Genomic DNA, 23,447 nt, shown 5'->3' on the forward strand with positions numbered 1-23,447 from the left:
GGCTGCTGCTTCTTCTTTGACTTTCCCTAAAACAATAGTACTTCTCCACTACCGCAAGATCTTCTATCTACCCCAAGGTAAGCTTCCGAAACCAGATTGTAATATTCCATCTTTTTATTCATCCAAAGTGTGTGGTACATACGTGAGGATCTGTAGGCCTAGATATTTGAGACAATAAAAATTTAAATTAAACACAAATTAAAACAACAAAGTGCTTTGATTGTCATACGTAGTACTACTGATGTGCTTGTTTGTGCTCATGTTGGAATATGTATTTAGGAGACTGAAAGTAACGTACGGTACTGGTCAGCGTGCTGCTGCATGCATGCAAGTGGTTGGCCATTTTCTGACTTGATAAACATGGCTTTAAAAAGTGATTAATCATGTTGCAGATGCTAGCCATGTATTTAGCTTGCTGATAGAGCGTATAATTTCGATCCACTATAATTGAAGACTCGCACCGAAAAATGGGTACGAATGGGTACCCAACATGTAAATTTTTTTTATTTAACTTTTTTTTCTTTTTTTTTAATATTTTCTAAATTATTTCAAGTATTTTTAAAAAATAAAATTTCTAAACTTATTAAAAAAATACTTTCTCAATTATTAAATTAAAAATTAAAAATTAAAATAAAATAAATTTAATATAAAAATTAGATAAAAAAATTCAATAGAAAAAGTGTTTCCAATGACTCTTTCTTAACTTATGGTAAAGAATACCGCACCGTAGATGCTTAACCAAAAAGGTGCATGTAATAATGAGGTAGCATTTTCCAAATATTATTTTTTTAGTGATGCTATACATCTATCTCAGACTACATATTTTATATATTTTTTTATTTTTTTTATTTTATTATTAATTAAATTAGTTAAGTTATTTTACTTATTATCCATATACCATATATTTATTATATAAAAAAATAAAATATATATAATGCATAAAGTGTGAAAATAATAAGAAGAATTATTCCTTTTTTTTTTGGGGTCCAATGCTTAATCAGAAAGTTGAAAGAGTATAGAAATAGAGCAATAAAGTAATTATAATTTCAGTCAAAGGTTTTGGTTCTCCTGATTTTTATATATACTATATTTATTTTTAATTTTGAATTTTTTTAATTATATTCTTTTTAAATTAATTAAGTTCTTATATTCATCATCTATATATTAATACATATTTAATAAGAGAAAATTTTAAAATTTATATATAGTGTATAGTGTGAAGATAATTGAAAGAACTTTTCTTAAAGGAATGATCTTCCAAGTTGTTCCAAGTCCTCTTTGAAGAGTCAACAAGTTCTCACTTTCTTTCCAACACGAAATTAATCAATCTTTCTTATTTCTTCACTTGAGTATATATTAATTAAATCTCAAAAAATGGAATTTAATAAAATAAAAAAGTTAAATTGAAACGTCGAGAGAGAGAAATCTTCAAGAAATTGACAAAATATATTATACTAGAATCTTAATTTTTGGCTGTAACATCAATTTTTAACTAGGTAAATCTACATTGAATTAATAATTTTAAAGTTAAAATAATAATATAATATTATATAATTTAATAATATTTAATATTTTTTATATTTTACAAATACACTTTATATATTAATTAATAATTTCATTATAATTAGAGAATTCTTCCTCATCCCGAAACTAATTACGAACAACACGTACATGAAATCCTAGGCAAAACCCACCAGCTCCCAGAACAACAACTATTCCAACCGATAAACTGGTATCAAATGCTTGTAGAACAAAAGCATCCCAAGACCATAACCACAAAATACAGAAGATGGATCCCAAGACCGCACCCAAAACAACTTGGCTAACTGTGTGGAAATTGTTGTGGGAGCAGCCGCAGCCACGTCTGCAAACAACAATGACAGAGAAATAAGCATAGTTTTCACATCCAATATCCAGTACATAAACTTACTAAATTCAGTCACTGATTCTGGGTCAGAGGAAAAATGCTTACACCAAATCATGAAATTTTATGCCAATCAATACTTATAACAATATTTACTTGCTCAATTACTCACTTATGATAAGTCACGATGCAAATTTATTCTAAATTCTAATATCCATGAATTACTGCTGGACAGCACACAAGTGAATATCATGATTGAGGGGCCTCATCCATCCATCGGCCATGGATTTTGGTTCTTAGTGCACATGATTGCTCTCAGGTCATTAGGCATAATGATAGATCATGATTTTTATTTTTCAAGAAACATGGAAACATAATAAACCAAAACCTCTCTGCATCAAATGGGAATGGACATTCAATTTTTCAACTCTTTTATTTTTATTAACAGTTGAAGTCAACTAGTTGTCCTAATAGATCCACAAGAAAAACAACACTACAAATCAAAACAGAGCAATAGCGTTCTGTAATTGATACCTAGCTAAGCAATAGAGCCTGAAGGGGCATCAGCATTCAGCAATGAAATTGAACTGCTGCAACTCCTTGAAGTTCAGCCATGGCTTCTCCCAAATCTTGGCTTCATAAACTTTCTTCTTCCCACCATCCGTTGCCTCCAGTGTTATATGGTACATGGTTCCAGAAACCACCTGCTGTTTCGCCTCCACTACCCTCCCAAACTCCATAAGTGTATTCTACACTGCAAAACAATAACAAAAATGCAACAAAGAAAATTGCCGTCAAAGCTTCGTGCATATAATCAAGGTTGAAAAAATAACACCATTAAAGCTCGTTTCCATTGATCATAAATCCAAATTCTATATTAAAAAAAGCCAAATTTATTTGGAAATGTGGCCTAAGACTTCTAAAGCTGATTTCATCACAGAATCCATAAACTATTAATCGTATTATGCAAAATCTTAAACCCAATAAACATTAATTTGATAAATCTTCAATAATCTAAATTAAAATTAATCATCATAACTAAAAAAAGTGATAATTTGCAAAGAAATATAAAGCATCTTAATCAGTTTGAATTTTAATATAAGTATCCGAAAAGGAAAAATGAAAGAGTAGCTACATACCAAGAGAGGAAAGATGAATTTGGCAAAGCTCGATCATGTCGCTAGGGTTTTCGGAGAGAAGCTATTGCAAGAGTCGCAGAACCATCGTGACACTACGTTAATCGACGTAAATTAGAAGAAAAATTTTATTTAGTAACTTTATATTATAGATTTATTTAAAAAATAAAAATAATAGAGAGGTTGGAGAAATCGAAGTAGACTAGTACGGTAGCTTTATCCCAAAAAAATAAAGGAAAAGAAAAAAGAATAGTACGGCAGCAGTAGCTCTTGCAGAATTTCCCTGGTAATAAATACCAGTCAATCTTCAAGACCTCATTTTTACCCACACGGTCGCCCACCCTTCACGATAATGGATGGCCTTCCACTCTCCACCCCACACTTCCCGGCCGCCATTCTCGCCGGCAAACACAACCCCACCGCTTCTACTACCACCACCAGCACATTTGTCTCTTTCTCCCTCAAACCGCCACCACCATCAACTTCTTCTCGTAATCTGGTGACCTCCTCCTCCCATCTGTCGGCCCATATCCGCCGCCCCGACAAAATCCCTAAACCCGCCCAACCCTCCTCCTCCTCCTCCTCCTCCAACAACCCCAAAAACCCAATTAACCCTCTCAAAAACCTCGTTAATCCCACCCACATCCCCATTTCACCTACTCCGCCTCACTCCCTCACCGCCAAGCTCCGGCTCTCTAGTAAACTCTCTCCCCCTCCCACTCCCCCTCCACCCACGCCGCCACCACCACCACCAGTAGAAACCGAAGATGAAATTAAAGAAACTGAGAGTGAGCATTCGGATTCAGGCGGAATTGAATTCCGGGAAGAGGGTAAAATATTTGTGGGAAATTTACCCAATTGGATAAAGAAGAACGAGGTTTCTGAGTTTTTTCGGCAATTTGGGCCGATAAAGAACGTCATTTTGATAAAGGGTCACGGCGAAACGGAGAGAAATGCGGGTTTTGGGTTTGTGCTTTATGGAGGTACGGATACTATGGCGGCCAAGTCGGCAATGAAGGCCGTGGAGTTTGATGGCGTGGAGTTCCATGGGAGGGTGCTAACTGTGAAGTTGGACGATGGGAGGAGATTGAAGGAGAGGTCGGAGGAGAGGGCACGGTATGTGGGGGGTTATGACGGGGTGGAGTACCGATCCAAGTGGCACGAGGAGAGAGAACTCTCAAGGAAGAGCTTCCGGCAGGTTCTTGATACCGAACCGGAGAATTGGCAGGCGGTTGTCCAGTCTTTCGAGAGAGTTAAGAAAGTAAAGCTTGCTAATCTCTTTATTCCATCTGTTTTTCATAAGTAGGGGATATTTGAGGTTCCCATGATAGGTACTTACAAAAAGAATGAGGAAATCCAGAGAATGATCGCTTATCGTTTCGCAAAAGACGATAATAGCTTCGAAATTCGAATCACTCATGTATACATGAATATGATTGTTTCTTCTTTTGTTTTTCTTATTCATATCAGCCTTCTAGAAGAGAGTATGGCTTGATGGTGACTTATTACGCAAGGCGAGGGGACATGCATCGTGCACGTGAAACATTTGAGAGAATGCGAGCCAGAGGAATAGAGCCAACTGCGCATGTCTATACTAGGTAATAACTTGTGATTATGTATCCATATTCAACCTTTGAATATTCTTAATGCAACAATGTGAGTTTGGCCAAGTTTGAGTTTCTTGGTTTTTAAGCTAATGAACCCCTTTCTAGGATGCAATGGGTACATATTGTTTTGGTAGATTAGATTGTGTTCACTTAGAAATCTCACTTAAAGACTTGTACCCTTGTACGACGAAGTACTTTTACCCACACTGCATGATATAATTTCTTTACTTCAGGACTCAGTGACTCGTGGGTTTTCAATTAAGATTATAACATCTAACTCATTGGCAGTGTTCAAAAATGTTCTTCGAAGTATGTCCAATAGAATCTGAAATAATCTGTTCTCCATAGTTTAGTGTCATGTATTTTTCATGCACTCCTTTCAATATTAAAGGTTGTTTATTTCATGCAGCCTTATTCATGCTTATGCAGTTGGTAGAGACATGGAAGAAGCATTATCTTGTGTCAGGAAAATGAAGGATGAGGGAATTGAAATGAGTTTGGTGACTTACAGTATTATTGTTGGGGGATTTGCAAAAATAGGCAATGCCGAGTAAGTAAAGCACATACTTTTCTTTAGTGCCTTAAAAATAAAGTAGTTCCAAAATTTTAAGGCAAATACATTGATACCTATTTCGAGAGAGAATCGGTTTGGTTGGTGTAGTAATAAAAATTCCAACTTCTATGATTGCAGTAGTCACTGCTTTTTTCTCTTGGTTTTTTCTTTTGACACATTTCTATATTGGCAGAATGTTGTAGTGATTCTTTCAAAGTTAACCTATTAAAAATGAATTAATAAATAAGTAAAAAAGAACTGAAAAGTGATTCCTAGGTATTTAAATTAACTTCTTGTGGCGACTAGTCCCATCAAAATCTTGGTCAAAATTGTCCTTCTTAATGATATTGAAAGTTAATGAAACTTTCCAGATCTGTTGCTTTCAGAACTGCACAAAAAGGGAGATGCTACCATTTTTAGCCATAGCATGTAATGACATTATTGTTGAGTAGCATTATTGTCATTACATGCCTATGGCTAATCATTTGGCACTCCCTGTGTGCTGTTCCAAACATAACAGACGGCGTTATTGTTGAGTAGCAGAATCGTACATTTGTTTCTACATATCAAAAAGAAAAAAGAATTGTATGTTTGTTTCTTGATATGCAAACGAGATAGAATTGATTTGTACTGCTAACAGCACTCTTCTCACCTGATCAATACCTCTGGAGTTCAGGAATTTCTATATTTTTTATGAGTGGAATATCTGGAATTTAATGGCAGTACTCGTAAAATTTTGCACTAAAGCACTAAGATCTCTAGTTGCTTAATTTAAGTGAAGCAATAGGCCTGTTGTGTTGCTCACACTTTACTGGTTGTACTCACCTTGATTGAAGCAAAACTCTTCTGGTGCCATACTGTGCCCCCTTTTTTATCTTTAACCAGGTGGGACTGTAATACACCTGGGTGTTGAATCGTTTTGTTTTAAGGACACAAACTGGATATGTCTGAAGATTGAAGAGGCAGTTTTGTATCCTGGGATCTAACTTTTTATGGTATTTTGGAAGAGCTGCAGACCACTGGTTTAAGGAGGCCAAAGAGAAACATACAACTCTCAATGCAATCATTTATGGGAATATTATTTACGCTCACTGGTGAGTATTCTGCAGTCAATTTTAGGTTCATTATTTTTCTTGGTCATTTTCTACAAGTGAAAGTTGCGTAAGTTATAAAATTTGAATAGAAATGCTCTTTCTACTTGTAAGTTTGTCATATTCTACATCACCCGAGTTTTATTATGGTTTTTTTAATAGATTTATCATTGGTTTGCATAGACACACTCACATACACACTAGTGGGTTTTGAACCCATGACCTAACCCTCCACCCTATTCTATTATGGGGAGTAGGTGTTATTTGAGCAAGTGCTCATTAATAGTTTACTTAACACATTCACTTTTGCATGGCTTCTTTAATATAATGTTTTGATGATTCTTATCTTTGCTTATATATTTGTCAGTCAAACATGCAATATGGATCGAGCTGAGGCATTGGTCTGTGAGATGGAAGAATCGGGGATAGATGCTCCTATTGATATATATCATACCATGATGGATGGTTACACAATGATTGGCAATGAAAATAAATGCCTGATTGTGTTTGACCGACTCAAGGTAAAAGTATAGTTTATGAGAAATTTTCTTGTCTGGGATGATACATTGGTAATGCCCACTAGTTGCACATTGGTGCTTTACTAGGTAGAACTGAGCTTTATAATGATTTCAAGAAATTCCAATTATAACATTGACTAGTTCTTTTAGAGTATAAGTCCAGATGTGACTTGAATTGTCCCTAGGTCTTTACAACATATATGTATGCATTCATACATACTTGTGTATTTGTACTTGTGTCTGTTCCTTTGTCATATCTTGCGCATTGGATTTTTGGGTTATTTTTCTAAAAGCATGTGATATCAGAATAAAAGCAAGGCAAAAATGACTCAGTAAGACTTTTATTTTCTATCAAAACCCATGCATCTAAAAGGGAAAAAAGAAAAACATCTTTGTGGATGCAGAAGTAAGCACAGCCCAGTTCTTGGAGAAATTAACTGGTGAAAGAAATTTTATCAATAATGGGAGGATAAAATACTTTAGATGTTTTACAGTCTCCCATCAAGATGTAGGTCATAACTTTTGTCTGTCTTGTATCATTGTAAGCTAACACTGGCTGATTGTGATCTAGGAATGTGGCTTTACACCTTCAGTTATCAGTTACGGATGTCTCATCAATCTTTACACTAAGGTATAAGTTCTTTTTTCGTTTTCATATTAGACTTGTTGGGCCTATCTTTGTTTTTGTTATCTCTTTTGGAGCCTGGATGTGTGGTTGGAAACAAAATTCTGGCTCTTAAGAAATTAAATGTAATAGAAAAGCAGGTTGGGGAACATTAAAGGATTAGAAAAAAACTGCCCGTGGTTTTATTTTTTTTGCTTGTGTGTTGTATACATTATTTTATATATCTACCTTGCCTTTCCACTACATTTTCTATTGCTGGTTGGGGAACAATGTTTTTACAGATAGTTCAATATATCATGATGTACTGGGATTGAACGATTTCCATGTACTTGATTTTAAAATGGATACAGACCATTTAAAATGAAGTTCTTAATGTTGTTTTGTTTGTATATTCTTTTTTAGATCTTTGTTTGTATGTTCAAAAGGAAGTTGAATATATAATGTCTTTTTAGTTTTCTATAAAAAAGTTGCAGAGGAATTGAATTGGGTAGATGCCCTGCTCTGTATTCTTAGCAGATTCCAATTTAAGTTGAGTTGAGTGGTATGGCATTTTAAGGGTGGTTCCATGCAGAGGAGTTTGTTGCTGCTCCTCATACATATGCAAACAATGTATATGCATATATATATACACCTCCTCCAGAGATCCCATTTGTTGCAATCTTTTATATGTTATTACTTAAAAAAAAATCTTTTAGATGTTATCAAACTCTGGGCACTTGGAGTTTTTACATGCACAGGCTATCACTGTCATCTGTATAGGCTTTCATTTTCCTAGCATCATATTGGTATAGGTGGTCTCTATTACAATTGAAGATAAAACACTGTTTTGAAAAATGTTTTCTCACTCTTCCAGAATGGCAAAGTTTCTAAAGCCTTGGAGGTTAGCAAAACCATGGAATCAGCTGGCATAAAACATAACATGAAGACCTACTCCATGTTGATCAATGGGTTCTTGAAGTTAAAAGATTGGGCTAATGCATTTGCAATTTTTGAAGATCTGGTTAAGGACGGTCTTAGACCTGATGTGGTGCTCTACAATAACATCATCAGGGCATTCTGTGGGATGGGTAACATGGATCGTGCTATCCGTACTGTCAAGGAGATGCAGAAAGAGAGGCACAGGCCTACTACACGTACATTTATGCCCATCATACATGGTTTTGCAAGAGCAGGAGAAATGAGAAAAGCCCTAGAAATTTTTGATATGATGAGGTGGAGTGGATGCATTCCCACTGTGCATACTTTCAATGCCCTGATTCTTGGCCTTGTTGAGAAGCGTCAGGTAAATTATGCTTCATAATTAAAAAAGGAAAAAGGGAAAAAAAACAGGAAAAATGAAGGTCAAGTAACCAGTTGGGAAATATCTTAAATTCACAATCCAGGATTGTTAAAGGAGCTTATATTGCCTGCTCCCATAACCAAATTATGTAATACTTTACAATGCATGGTATGGTGTTGTGATGAAAGTTCCTTTTTGTTTTCTCCTGTCATTTATGCCAAGGCTATTGTATTCTTTTGCTTTAACGGTATTTCAATTAATGTTTAGTTCCCTGGCATGCATGATTGGGCTCCTTAGTAAGTGAGATCTTAAGGTATAATACAAGCTCAAAGTTTTTTTTTTGTTGGTTTTGAAAAATGCTTGGTCTACAGAGATCTGACAAAATTAAGTTTACAATTGGCGCAGTTTGATATGGTGCCCGAGATTGTAAAGCTCATTTTATTGTTAATTTTCCCATTTAGTAAAAATTTCCTGGAACCAGTAAATGGTTATTGTGTACGATCTCTGGTCAGTTTCTTATGATTCGACATGTACTTGGCCTTGTTTTACCTGCTCCATTTCCAACCATCTTTTGCAATTTTTGTTTTTAATATTTAGAAGATTGCATTGATCTTTCCAATGTTTTATTTTCTTTCTTATAATCTTATTTTCAATTAGCTTCCTTAAGTGTCCTTTTCTCTTTAAAGTTAGTTTTTATTTGTCACGTATTTCTTGCAGATGGAGAAGGCTGTTAAAATATTAGATGAGATGACACTGGAAGGCATCAGTCCAAATGAACATACATACACGACCATCATGCATGGTTATGCATCTGTGGGAGATACTGGAAAAGCATTCGAGTATTTTTCTAGATTGAGGAATGAAGGTTTGGAACTTGACGTGTATACATATGAGGCACTGCTGAAGGCATGTTGCAAGTCAGGCAGAATGCAGAGTGCCTTAGCAGTAACAAAAGAAATGAGTGCTCAAAAGATTCCAAAAAACACCTTTGTGTACAACATATTAATTGATGGGTATGAATTAATATCTCTTGCATTGACCTATTTTAGTTTTGGGGTTATATTTTTAGATTGATTGAACTTCCTTTTCTACTTATTTGGCCATTTTTTTGAGTATCCCCTTCTAATTTGTTTTGTTGTGCGTCTGCTTTTGGTGCCTGTGTTTATTCTGTTGTTTCTGCATGTAGATGGGCTCGAAGAGGTGATGTTTGGGAGGCTGCAGACCTGATGCAACAAATGAAACGGGAAGGTGTTCAACCTGACATCCATACATACACGTCCTTCATAAATGCTTGTTGCAAGGCTGGAGACATGCTGGTATGCACATCAATTATTATTGTATTGTGGTGGATAAGGTTATTTACTTGGACAGATGGATACCCTTACAATAGAGAAATCTTTTGAGTTTATTTTGTTATTCGGTAGTTCATTTGTTTTCCTTGGAGATCTGATGGTAGTCTTCTCATTTGTTTGTAGAGGTTTAGAGAGGAAAATAATTTCCTTCCTGTAGCATTTTCAATGACAATTCTTTAACCATTGATTTAGAAACGAGTTCTGTTGGGTGCTTGTAGTCTTTAGACTTTGGCCTCAAACCCAATTATTTGAGACGAAACATTGTTGTCTGTCTTGCTATTTTACATGATGATTTGATTCTAGAGGATTGATTTTGGGCCTGTTGTGTGTTAGAGAACTAGATGACCAAGGAGTTCAACTCAAATGATACATCCTCCCTAGGTAAGACTAGGGTGGACTGAACTCGTGGACCCATTGGATGCATATATAACGTACCAGTAAAGAAAGTTTATGAAATAGAGTGAAGTAATCTCAGCTATTTGCATCCGAGAATCCGTTCAGCAAACGATCTTGTTTTGGTGACTTTAATCAACTGTTGTTTTTCTTGTTCTGTTGATGACATTTTTCGGCTGGCAGGATTGTGGTTTTAGATAGTAGTGGAACCCTAAAGTGGAATTATTTTGTTTACATTTAAATTCCTCCGTTGCAGTTTCATCTTTTAATTAGAGTCTGTTTCTTCTTCAGAGAGCGATGCAAACAATTGAAGAAATGGAAGCCTTGGGGGTGAAGCCTAACGTGAAAACTTACACTACGTTAATACATGGGTGGGCACGTGCTTCACTTCCAGAGAAGGCTTTGAGATGCTTTGAGCAGATGAAACAAGCTGGATTGAAGCCGGACAAAGCTGTGTACCATTGCCTGATGACATCTCTGCTGTCGAGGGCAGCTGTTGCTGAAGCTTACATTTATTCCGGAGTTTTGTCTGTCTGCAGAGAGATGATAGAATCCGGGTTGACTATTGATATGGGGACTGCAGTTCACTGGTCAAAGTGCTTATGCAAGATTGAGAGAACAGGTGGGGAGCTTACAGAAGCCTTGCAGAAGACCTTCCCGCCTGATTGGAGCTCACAGCATTCTTCAGATGTTAATTCCAATATAGGCACAGACGATGAACCTGGTATTAATGGTGACAATGATGGCCTGTATTTTGCTAATCAAGATGATGGTGATGATGATGATTGTGATGAGGATGACGACGACGATTTGAACCACAGATCATGGTTTTAAACCATATGTTCTCAGTTATAGGTGATAGGCTTGATTTATGATCCCAGATGCATCCTTCCATCCAAAGCTCTAAGGTCGAATATGGTTAGATTTGCTGAGAAAGCTTTTTTTCAGATCAGGGATGCTCTACCCCGTAGTTTCATATTTATTTGTACATAACAATTGGTTTGTTTTGTCTGTGACTGATTACAATACAAAATCAGAGGAATTTCTTCACTGTATTTGCTGCGGAGGAGAGTACAATGATTACTCTCTGAAGAGCTCCTCAAAGACACTCTTATGTATGAGTTATCCCAGAGTAAAATTGCTGCTACCATTCAATTGGGCTCTCAAGATAATGGGGATGTTTTATCATCAAGCTGTCAAGCAATCAGCATCATTTTGGGAGATGGCTCTGAGCTGTATAAGAATTCACCGTTTCGGAGTGAAATTAGCTGTATTTATGTTTGTTTTATAATAGCAACGGTTACTGAGATTCCTCTACACATTATCTATGTGGGGTTTACGTAATGAATGAGATGTTCAGACTTCAAATGACACTCGTCCTGAAGCAGTTCCAGCAATTTGACTGTTCCATTTCTCCTATCCTTTTGTTAAATAGACATACATGGTTACTTTTATCTATCCATTCTTTCAGCTCCAGGTTCAAACTTGCTTCAAGCTCGGGTCGACACCAACAAGAAATTCACAAATCTTTTGATCTCAGTCCAGTCCTTCGATGTTTCCTTCAACCCTAATTGGCTTAGGTGACCCTGCTAATATTCCAGTGGGATTTCAGAACAACTCTGACAATGAGGTAAAACATCTTTTATGAATTCGTAACATTTGATGGCCTTTTTGTTTCAATGCCTTATCTTTAATTGTTCTTACTCCATTTCTTCTTAATTTTGAATTTTTATAGAAGAGCCACAAACCACGAAATATTACGCTCCAAATGTATACTTGTTTTTCCTTCGGGTAGTGAAGAAAAATATGATGGTTATTTCTTTTCTCTTGAAGATTGGAAGTGGATGCATTGGGAAGGAAACGAAAAAGAGATGCTTTATGGAGATGAGAAGATGTGATATTAGTAGAGATGTGGATTTGGAACTTAGATTGTCACCACCGGGAGTGAGTTTCTGGGGCAAATCATCAAAAACTTCACCATTATCATCTCAAGAAACAACCACATCGTTGGACTTGAACTCGAGCGACTATTTTGATAATAGCTTTATTCTTGAAGTACCATCATTATGTTTGATGGGATGTACCCTTTGCTTAATCTATGTGATGGTGTCTGAAGCAGATCCCAAATGCCCAAAATGCAAACGATCCTCTTTGATATATATGTTTCGAGATAACCTATCAAAGAGATGTAGGAAGAGCCATCTCTAGGTGTTCTTATTTTCTTAAATACCGCTGGAATTGTTTGCTTCATCTGCAGTGGTTTTTCTTGTTTTTTTATTCCAAGGGTAATTCCGTCTTAGAAGACTACCGATGCAAAAGAATTGAAAATTTTCATACTCTCGGAAGTTATTCCATTTTTGATAAGCTAAGTTATCTCACTCAACTTGAACTTTATGTTCGAAAATCTCTCAAGTGAATAACCATTTTTGTCATGGGAAATTCTTTAGGTATAAAAAGATTACATAAAAATAAATTTACAAATTAGCATGACTCAATGTGATACATTAGATTATAAAGTTATTTTCATTATAAAATAAATCTAAAGTATAACAAGAAGTTACATCAATTTATTATTCTACTTTTATATAATTTTTTTTTTATGGTTGTAACACTTCTTGCGTGTTATACTTACTCAAAATATGTTTTTCAAGTAATGGAGAGGAGTGGAGCCACTAAGAGATACACACCAAGAAACGTCAAATTCCTGATTAACCATAATCTACAAACCTTAATCGACAAATTCCTTCATTGAAATATGGTTTCAAGGTTCAGTTGTTCTATCTCTTCTTCTGTCTCTCGTGGCCATTTTCTCCCCGTACCTCTGAAATATATCTGCCAAATCAAACAACCCTACCTCTCTCAATTTCTTTGCCACCTCTTCAAACATAACTACACCTTCCTCATTCGAATAATAATGCAAGAACTTGCTATAATCAAATCTAGGTACCTCAAGCCCTTTCCATATCGCCCTCTCCACAAACTTGGTGGCTTCTAAGTACTTCTCTGCTTTGACCAAACCTCCAACAAAAATGGTTTCGAAATTCACAAGCGGGTCTGTTCCCTTCCTCCCCCTCTTTCCCAAATGCCCTTGCAATAACATTATGTAGGTATGCATTGTGGGTTCACACCCTCTCTCTATCATCTTCCTGAACACTTGGGTTGCATCACTCGCCTTTCTCAACCTCAAAAGTCCCTTGATCAGACCATGGTATACACTTATATCCGGTTTCTCAATCCCTTCCCCAATCCTATAAGCCTCTCTAACTCTACCTCTCACTAGAAGCCCGTAAATAATTGATGCCAGCGTTAGATTGTCGGCTTGAATCCCTCTCTCACGCATTTCTTCAAACAATGCATATGCTTGCGCAGTCTTGCCCCTTTTACACATCCACTCAATCACAAGCCTGTAAGAGGAAAGACCCAAATCGTTAATCCTCTTAGTCCTCATCGTCTGGAATAGCTTCATCGCCTCGTCGTACCGATTAATTTTCAAAAGGCTTTCCATCATTTTCTCAACAGCATCGATATCTGGCTCAAATCCTTCATCCACCATCAAATTCCAAACCTTTGAAGCCTCAATCAAATCACCCACATCACAGAAACCCTTTATCAAACCCTCGTAGGTAACCCCACTAGGATTTATCGAGTCTTTCAACTTGGACACAACATACTTAGCCTCCTCAACAAGCCTATTTCCACACAAATGTTCAACCACCTTATTCAAAGTATCCAAACTGTACTCGTACCCACATGCATTCATCAAGTGGAAAAACTCCACGCACTTCTTCAGTTCCCTCGCCGCCGCCAATGTCTTGAGGGCAATCCTAAAAGTCTTATCGTTCACGAGGCGACGCCGTCCCATCTCCTGGAGAAGTTCCCAGAACAGGTCAATGTTTCTGGACTTGCCAATCACGTCGATCAGCTTGTTGAAGGAAACTGAGGTGTGAGTGAAACGTGGGCTGGCGTCGGTGTACAGAAAGAAGCGGTAAACGGGGCGCCATGAATAGGGGAAATTGTTGCAGACTTGGAGGAAGAGCTCATGGGTTAGGTGTTCTTCTTGGTCGAACTGTGACTGGCAGGCGCGGAGGTTGGAGTGGAGTCTTGGCTCCGGGGAGAGCTGCTGCTGGTAGAGAATGGTACAGACTCGGAGGAGGTGATCTGGATTGATTGGGGAAACAGTGTTGGTGGTGGGGTTGGAGAGATGCGGTGGCTGAGGAGGGGAGGTCGTAAATAGACGAACATGGTGGCGACAGAGAAGGTTGACGATGGATTCAGCAATTGCCATTCGTCTGACTATCATTGAGATGGGGAGAAACAGAGACAAACGGGAGGGAAAAATGAATTTATGAGAATCCTTGGATTTAACAAAGCGATGTTTGAAAACAGTAATGCTATTAATCACGGCACTATTTTAGTTATATTATATTATATACGATGTAGTGGATTTATCGTTATTTAATAATAATAAAATATGTAATAAATAATAAATATAACACATCTTATTAAATAAGATGTGAATAAAATGATAATATGATATATAAATTTTTTTTATTAAAAAAATAGATAAATTCAAAATGTATATAAAAAAATTAAAAGTATTTTACAAGATTTACATATCTTTGTAAATATTATTTCTTTTATACAAAACCATGTTAATCGTTATTAAAAAATAAAAATAAATTCCCCGAGACACTATTTTGTAGTTAGTTGAAATGGTATGCTTTCACATTAATGGTGTATTTGGTGTATCATTAAGTAGGCTTCTAAATAATATTTTATTCCAAAATAGCATACCAGCTACGGTGATATTTTATTTCAAAATTGATATTAATACATTCTGCTTTTATATATATATATATATATATACACACATTTCTGGTCCTATAACCTACTCCTCATTCCAAGTGCCCACATGAATTGCTGGCTGTAATTAGGTGGAGAAAAAAAATAATTGAAAAATAATAATTTAAGTAAAAATCAAATAATTAATTAATATATAATTAGTGTGGTCGCAAAATATGAAATAAAATTTAAAATATTATTATTAAAAAAATAATATTATATTATTATTTTGACTAATTTAGAGTTATGGCTTGAATAGTTTTAACTTTATGCAAAACATGTAGTACTTTTAGCTAAACTTTGGATATGATTTTGATGAAATCAATGTCAATACTTGGAGAATAAAATAAGATAAGAATTTTGTGAATAGTAATAAAATAAGTTATGAATAATAGTAAGACAGTTTGAGTTAAGTATTTAATATATTTTAAGAAATAAGAGATAAAAAATTGAATATAAAATATTATAAAATTAAAATATTATTAGAATATAATTTTTTAGTATTATTTTTATTTTAAAATTTGAAAAAGTTGAATATTTTTTTATTTTTTATCTGAAAATTTAATAAAGTTGTAATAATTAATTTGAAACTTGAAAGTGTTTATATTTTAATAATGTTTGAGAATGAGACGAGATGAAAAACTTTTTCAAATATCATCTAAAGGCTCTTTTAAAATAAAAATAACATGTCGGATAAATTTATTAAAAAAAAAAGGCGCTTAACTAAGTCCACTTTTTTATTTTTTTAAGTATCAAATTACTTTTATTGAAAATATATATATATAATTACATTTTTCTGTGATAATTTTGGGTTATAATTATTATTTTTGCAAAGCAATTCATGACTTGTCTTATCCCACACGTCCTGGCCGACAAACTTGTTCCCTATCAAGCTTATAAATATAAATAATTACCCAATGAATGGGGTAAAAGAAAAGAAATCAGAAGAACTGACTTTAATATTGTTATTATTTTGATAAAGACTTTAATATTATTAATATTATTATTGTTATTTCTGATATATATATTCCAACCGATATTTTGTCTTCATACGCAGGCATGATGTCGACCCTACTACGACTTCTTAGTGGTGGCTCGAAACCCATCGAATAAGTTAAAAACTATTATTTTTAATTTTTTATATTTTTTAAATTTGTTTATATTTTTTATTTTTTATATTCTTAAATATTTTTTAAAAATAAAAAAATTCTGAACATTATTAAAAAATATTTAATTAATTATTAAGTAAAAAAAAAAAAATCATCCGAGTCCCAAATTTTATAACACAAACAAAACAGTGAACATTCTTGCACCTACTTACGTACGTCTAATATTGATCTTTAATTTCCTGATCCGTGTTCTTCGCAACCATGCATGTGGGGCGTTTCAACAAAATGCTGGCAATATTACTATAAATAAAATATACTATAAGAAAAATGAGTTTTTGTAATTAATTTATTATAATTAAAAGACTATTTATAATTAATTTTAATTAAAATTAGTCATTTTGCTGGAATTAACTGGTCATAAATAAACAATTTTTTTGTAGTGATAATTCTACTTATCATTCTACATATCACATGATTTTTATTAATTTTTTTCATAATAAGTATGTAGTATATGGATAACGAGTAAAATAATTTAATTAATTTAATAAAAATAAAATTAAAATATATAAAATACTGTGTGTAGTGTAAGATAATAAGTAGCATTTGACTTATTATTACAATATATGCCTGATATTTAAATGGTGCTGTTTATTAATCCACATGGCTATAGTACTATTTTGTCTTTGCTGGCTATCCACATGGCTGAAGAAAAGAGAAAAGAATAGAGAAGAGAAGAGGGGTGGTTATATATTCGTTTTCCTTTTTTTTTTTTTTTTTTTTTGGTCCAAAAAAATGGAAATGAACTCTGCATTAATGCAGATTCTTCTATATACGTACGTTCTATGCACATGCTAGCTTCTCTGATTACAATACACCACCATTGACTAAGAACGTCACGATGTACGTACTTTGAACCAATCCAATACGACTTATAAACCCTAAAAACAAATCTGCATTAAACAAGTAATTATCTGATCATCTCCCGGATAATCCCAAGAAAAATTTAATGATGTCATGATCGTGCTTGAATTGCATGCATGGACCATTATAATCTTGTGATTGTCATGTTAATTTATATATATTTGTATATATATATATATATATAATATTCAGCAGGACATGATCGATCATGATGATAAATCTTGTCGGTTTTTGTGTTTGTTTAGGTGTAAGAGCCTGATGTTCCGGGAAAGAGATCGAGATGATCTGCCAGTTATGATAATGTATGTGTGTGGAGGCTGTCAGCTTACATATATTATAATTGAATTAAATAAAAATAAAAATAATAAAAATAGATAAATGATAATTATAATAGTAAATATGTAAGCGTCGTGTAATTATTTTTTAAAAAAATTAAATAAATATAAGACTTATATAAAAAATTAATATTTTGATATATATAGTAAATTTTACTTTTTTTTTTTAAAAAATGACTATACAATACTTAAGTACTAGACGAGTATAAATATAGCATTATTTTAAAAAATTTTGTTGCGTAGACCCGTACGTGGTTAATTGTGAGCCGTCAATCACGAGGCATCACCGGATCGGAGCATGTGCATCCATACATGCAATTGGATGCATTAAGCCTGCATGCAGTCATGCATGAATGATGAATTAATGAATCGGTAGAAAGGAGACAAACCAGTTCACTTTCAACCAATATTTTCTGCACGAAGAACCCATAGTTTTGAAATTAAGACATGCATGCATGCATATATTATCCTCTAGACTAATTCCAACACAATTAGGATAATCTCGTAATGCATTATCCTCCATTGTAGAGATGACACGTAATGCCACATGACATGCAGCATGCATGCATGTGAGACAAAACTTGAAATTGATCATCATGGGAAGCTTCCAGGCCATGAACTAGCTAGAACGTCGATCGTACGTACGAAACAAAACAACTGCACGCGCGCATGCTTTTGGAAAAAAGAAATGGCATCTAGTTAGAAGATGCATGATTTTACAAACATGAGATTAAAGGATTTAACGCATGCATGCATGGAGTACTTTTACTGTGTGCAGATGAGTTTTGTACATGATGGATCGATGATGATCATCAGCATGTCCATAACAAGCAGACAGACAGCTTGTTCGTTTTCTGACGACATTTAGGTACTTCCATGTGATCTAGCTTTGTCAGTTACCAATAGTACTGCTAGATAATCCACCATGATACGTCTGTGATATATAATAGGAGGGGTTCCACCATTTTTTGTCATTCTCCCAAGAGCTTCTGCATGATTTGATGAGCTTACAAGCAGTGTACGTAGCCCACTCAGCTATCGTGATACCGATAGATGCATTAGAGCATCCGCATCAGTCTCGTTAAAATATTGTCTAAGTTTAAAATAGCCAAGATTTTAACTATTTTTTATCTGTAATGGCCTAGTCAAACTTCAAAAGTTTGACATAAAGGCTACAATAATTATAAGCTGCTCTCCAACATTGGCGAGCTATTGTACCCAGTCCATGCATTAGTTTATAATTTTTTTTTCACCCGCTTTCTCCCCTTTCCCTCGGTTTCTTGTTTTCCATCAACAAAATCACTCCTCTTTCTTTCTCCCGAATGCTCGGATTCGCGCTTCTTCTTCAGCCGCTGCGTTGAATCAAGTCTAGCGGTTGCCTCCTCTAGCAGACGCCGTCGTCTCCGAGCGGTCCAAAGTAAGTCTCTCTTCCTCTATCTTCCTCGCTCTTCTCTCCCTCTTCTCTGTTGAAGTATTCCGAACCAAACTCAGCCCTCTTCTCTCCCCCTTCTCCGATTGCCAATGAAATGTTCATGTTTTTCATCTATTTCGTGCCCTGTTTTGCCCAACCAGGTAGAATCAGCCTCATCGGCTTGAAGATACCCGATTCACGCCGAAGGTTCTTCCTCCACTCATCTGCCACTACAGGTACCATATGTTTGGGTAAATGTTTTTGGTTTTTTTTTTTTTTTTTTTTTTTTTTTTGTAGATGAAATGGTAAACAGTTGTGGTTATTGTTTTTATTTTTTCTTGCATTTGGGCGAGAAATTTGGTTATATCTAAAATCTGGAAGTGCTTGGAGTGTTGTTTGTCTTGTTTATTGTTGTAAATGGTAAATGGTTGTGGATTATTGTTGTAAATGGAGTGTTGTTTGTCTTGTTTATCCAATTTATCCCATAAACACACACATATAGATATAGATATTGTTGTAAACGGTTGTGTTTGTCTTGTTATACCCGTGTTTGCTAGCTCACGAAACCAATGAAAAGATGAAAGAACAGAATCCTGGGTGATTGGCGGTAATATTTTTGTGATGGATGCTAAACTGAGATAAATAATATTATATTATTTTTTAGACTTGGGGATAGCTAGTCCAATGTGGACTAATTTAGCTAGAAGTTCATATTATAGCTAAAACACAATATTCTAGCTAAATTTTAGACTTGGCAATCGTTAGGCCATTGTCAATGCTCTTAGATCAGTTTTTGTACAACAATTTAAAAGAAGACAAGTGTTACGTACATTAAAAAAAAATTATATAAAAATAAATTTACGAAATGATGTGATTTCATGTGAACGATTGAACGTGTCGCTAGCATAAAGGTAAGGATTATTATTATTTTTTTATAAATATTTGTTAACATCTTTAATCATTAAAAAAATACACAATTTTATTAATAATCATTTTTTTAATTATTAAATAAAAAATAAATTAAAAAAAATTAAAATACATTAGGGATAAAATTGAACGGTAAGATTAAGATTGAGAGTTTCCACTTACATTTTCCTTGTAAAATTGGATGTACTCATGTACATTACTCCAAATATTATATATAATGGTTTCCTATTATACAGTAGAGTAGTGAAAAAAAAAAGGCATGCAGATGGTAGCAAGGGTAACTGGAAACAAGTACCAAATAACTGTTAAAAACCAAAAAAAGTACCAAATAATTGAGAGGCCTATCTATCCATAGGGTCTCAAATCTTCCCTCCTCATAAATGATTGGGATACATGCACAAGAATACGTACGTGATTCAACCGTCCCTTTTAAAACACTCACATGAACTTTGCCTCTTTACGACTGTCTCTTTTATAATTTTTTTTTCCCTTTCTTTGCAATATGATCAGCTTGGAAAACCGCCAATTTATGTCACGTTTCAATTTCTTTTATAATTACCAATATATATATATAGAAAAATGATATTTATAATTATAATTATGCAAGTAGCATGCAGTTACTTTAAAAAAAATAATTAATATGGAATCCACATAAAAAAAAACTAATTTTTTAATCATGAATCTCACTCTTTTTTAAAGCGATTACACGACGTTTATAATTTCACAATTATATATAACATTACTTATATATATATATATATATAGTGTCCACATGCCAGCATGTGAAATAAATATTAATTTCATAGACCAATATCATTAATTTATTTTAGAATGATATCTTTACTACAAGACATTTTGTTACTTTTATCGACCAAATTAAAACAAAATCATTATTTGTCAGTAGTACTGTTCATGCATTTTTTTAATTCCTATTAATTGAGCTGTCCGATTGACCCATCTCTCGAGTTTCAACAAATAACCTTGTGATTAATGCTGGTTTTTTTTTTTGGCTCGATCTTTTGCTTTCTCTATAATATTTGGTGTTTGGTGAATTTATTTTTATAAAATTTTATTATGATTTTAGCATTTCTCAAATCTCAATACCAGGTATCTACAGTGCATGCATGCATGTCTAATATTTAGGCAGCAAATATTTTATTTTATTATTTTTTATTTTCTCCCTCTCTCTCTCTCTTTTTTTTTAATAGATGAGAATTAAGCCGATATGGACAAGAACTAATATTGTATATTGAAGGTGATAATTTAATCAATGAAGGAAATCATGGAGTCGGTCCATTGTTTTATTCGATTAGCTAGCTAGTAATATATATTTATATATATTAATCAATATACGTTAATAACAATATGAATATTTTTTGTTTTTATTGGAAGGATTTTCTTATTATATATACCGAAATCGATAACTGTCGATCGTTAGAAGCAAACCAAAACATAAAGCAATATCAAAACCCATGAACTGAAATTTGAAAGTTGCAACGAATTGAGACATCGCACAAGTTATATAATATATATATATATATATGTATGTATGGAGTAATGCTATATATAGTTATAGAGTGTATAAATATCGTACAATAACTTTAAAAAGAGTGAGGTATACCATTAATAAATTATATTTTTTTATGTAAATCTCATATTTATTTATTATTTTTCAAAAAATTAAATAGTATTTACGTAGTCATGTTATTTTTCTTATATATGTAATCGATTGAGCAGCTTAATTACGTACTTACATGAAAGATACAAATTAATTGTTGGATATAATTAATAATGTATTGCACGTTGGATCAATATAAAAAAAATATTTAAAATAATTGTAACGTTTTACTTATGAAATAGTTTTATTTATTTATTTATTATTTTTATAGTTTTTGAAATGGAACGTAAAAAATTCATGTTGACAAAAAGGATGCTTATATTTGCAGTTGGTGTGAGGCTGCATTAAATAACATTAAATTCTTCAAACCAACAATTGGAAGACACACAGGAAAGGCTCAAATTCTGGCCGGTATACGACCACTTTCTCCATCTTCCTTGATCACTTCCTTTCACCTCTCCCTTAAATATGGCACTGGAAAAGCCCTCTGATCACATTAATTAGCAACAACCCCTAAGGACACAGATACATACATTCACAAGCCCAAAAACCATTATTCCAACCCACTTCCCCGCAGCGAGCTTTTTCGATCTAGATCCAACATGGGCAAGAAGATCATGAAACTGTCTTCACTTTTCAAGAACAAAGAAACAAAGCAGCAGCCATGGCAATGGGCCTCGTGTAAGCATCCCAAGACCTTTTCTTTCCGAGCTGGGGACGAAATGTTCAAGACAGTGAACTCGGTTTTCTTTGGCTCCATCGTGGATGGGGTAGAAGTGGAAACACCAGAGTCTTTGTTCACAAATTCTTCTGAATCTGCGAGCTACTCAACCGAGTCCGAGGAGTACTTCGACAGGGAATCACTCGAGATGGTGGTGCGGGGAGTGAAGTCCGAGAGGCTGTTTTTCGAGCCCGGTGATTCGAGCTCCATCTTAGAGAAGAAGGCGAAAGATCATGATCATGGCGGCTTTCCATTCAAAGAGAGCGTAGTTTTAGCAATGGAGTCAGAGAATCCGTACATTGATTTCAAGAGGTCAATGGAGGAGATGGTGGAATCTTATGGGGTGAAAGACTGGGATTGCTTGGAGGAGTTGCTGGGGTGGTATTTGAGGATGAACGGGAAGAAGAATCATGGATTTATAGTCGGAGCCTTTGTGGATCTGCTTGTTGGTCTTGCTGCAACAACTACTTCATCATCTTCTGATTCAACTTGTTATTTTTCTGCTGTTTCTTCTTCTTCTTCTCTTTCTTCCTCTGCATTATTATGTTCATCTGTTGATCATGGTGAGATTGAGATTGAGGAGGTAGAGAAGAGACGGTAATAATGTCTTAGCTAGCTTAATTTTAATGCATCACTTTTCTATGTATATTTCTAGGTTAAAAGCTGACAATATATATTACTTTTCACTTTTCTTTTTGATTCGGTCTCATATATTCATGCTAATTGTCTCTCAAAGTAGCTAAAGCCATGAGATTGTTAGCTGCCATGGGAAAGGGAGGCCATAGGTTCAACTCTTCATGTTTGGAAAAAGAGTTCTCATCCGATTTTTCCTGAAATATAAATGATCACAGATTCACATGCAGCCCATCTCTTCGAGCAAACGCTAATTTTTTTCCTTTAAATTTTATCAATTTTAATTATATTTATTGATGTGATATAACGTAAACGACAGGTGCGAGGAGGATATAAGTGTGATGTACTTAATTACTGTACAGGGACATGCTTACATTAAATGAAAATCTGAGTGATGAAATGATAGAATCTTAGGTAGAGATTTTCAAAGTTCTGACAAATTGTAAACAGGCACAGGGACAGCTATTCTTTCAAGCATGATAACTTGGAGAGAGCTCCACCGCAGAAATTGG

The 23,447-nt window shown here is 34.4% G+C and overlaps 4 protein-coding genes across 4 annotated transcripts; 3 read left to right on the plus strand and 1 right to left on the minus strand.

The window, feature by feature from the left end:
• The first annotated feature begins 3,306 nt into the window (after nucleotides 1-3,306).
• Nucleotides 3,307-11,606, plus strand: LOC122292793 (pentatricopeptide repeat-containing protein At5g04810, chloroplastic). Its single transcript, XM_043101302.1, has 10 exons — nucleotides 3,307-4,261; nucleotides 4,471-4,598; nucleotides 5,017-5,157; nucleotides 6,168-6,254; nucleotides 6,619-6,772; nucleotides 7,341-7,400; nucleotides 8,248-8,676; nucleotides 9,391-9,686; nucleotides 9,860-9,989; nucleotides 10,710-11,606. The coding sequence occupies exons 1-10, from the start codon at nucleotides 3,353-3,355 to the stop codon at nucleotides 11,250-11,252; spliced, it is 2,877 nt and encodes a 958-aa protein (XP_042957236.1). The 5' UTR covers nucleotides 3,307-3,352; the 3' UTR covers nucleotides 11,253-11,606.
• Nucleotides 11,607-11,904: 298 nt separating this feature from the next.
• On the plus strand, nucleotides 11,905-12,754 carry LOC122292796 (protein GL2-INTERACTING REPRESSOR 1-like). Its single transcript, XM_043101314.1, has 2 exons — nucleotides 11,905-12,048; nucleotides 12,252-12,754. Exons 1-2 carry the CDS (start codon nucleotides 11,971-11,973, stop codon nucleotides 12,624-12,626), a joined length of 453 nt encoding a protein of 150 aa, XP_042957248.1. The 5' UTR covers nucleotides 11,905-11,970; the 3' UTR covers nucleotides 12,627-12,754.
• A 344-nt stretch (nucleotides 12,755-13,098) lies between these two features.
• Nucleotides 13,099-14,795, minus strand: LOC122290867 (putative pentatricopeptide repeat-containing protein At1g26500). Its single transcript, XM_043098536.1, has one exon. The coding sequence runs from the start codon at nucleotides 14,716-14,718 to the stop codon at nucleotides 13,180-13,182; it is 1,539 nt and encodes a 512-aa protein (XP_042954470.1). The 5' UTR covers nucleotides 14,719-14,795; the 3' UTR covers nucleotides 13,099-13,179.
• Nucleotides 14,796-18,856: 4,061 nt separating this feature from the next.
• LOC122291325 (transcription repressor OFP13) lies at nucleotides 18,857-22,999 on the plus strand. The gene is made up of 3 exons (XM_043099005.1): nucleotides 18,857-19,042; nucleotides 19,198-19,272; nucleotides 21,910-22,999. Exon 3 carries the CDS (start codon nucleotides 22,184-22,186, stop codon nucleotides 22,901-22,903), a length of 720 nt encoding a protein of 239 aa, XP_042954939.1. The 5' UTR covers nucleotides 18,857-19,042; nucleotides 19,198-19,272; nucleotides 21,910-22,183; the 3' UTR covers nucleotides 22,904-22,999.
• Nucleotides 23,000-23,447: the final 448 nt, after the last annotated feature.

This window comes from Carya illinoinensis, chromosome 13 (genome assembly GCF_018687715.1).
Source record: "Carya illinoinensis cultivar Pawnee chromosome 13, C.illinoinensisPawnee_v1, whole genome shotgun sequence".
NCBI lineage: Eukaryota > Viridiplantae > Streptophyta > Magnoliopsida > Fagales > Juglandaceae > Carya > Carya illinoinensis.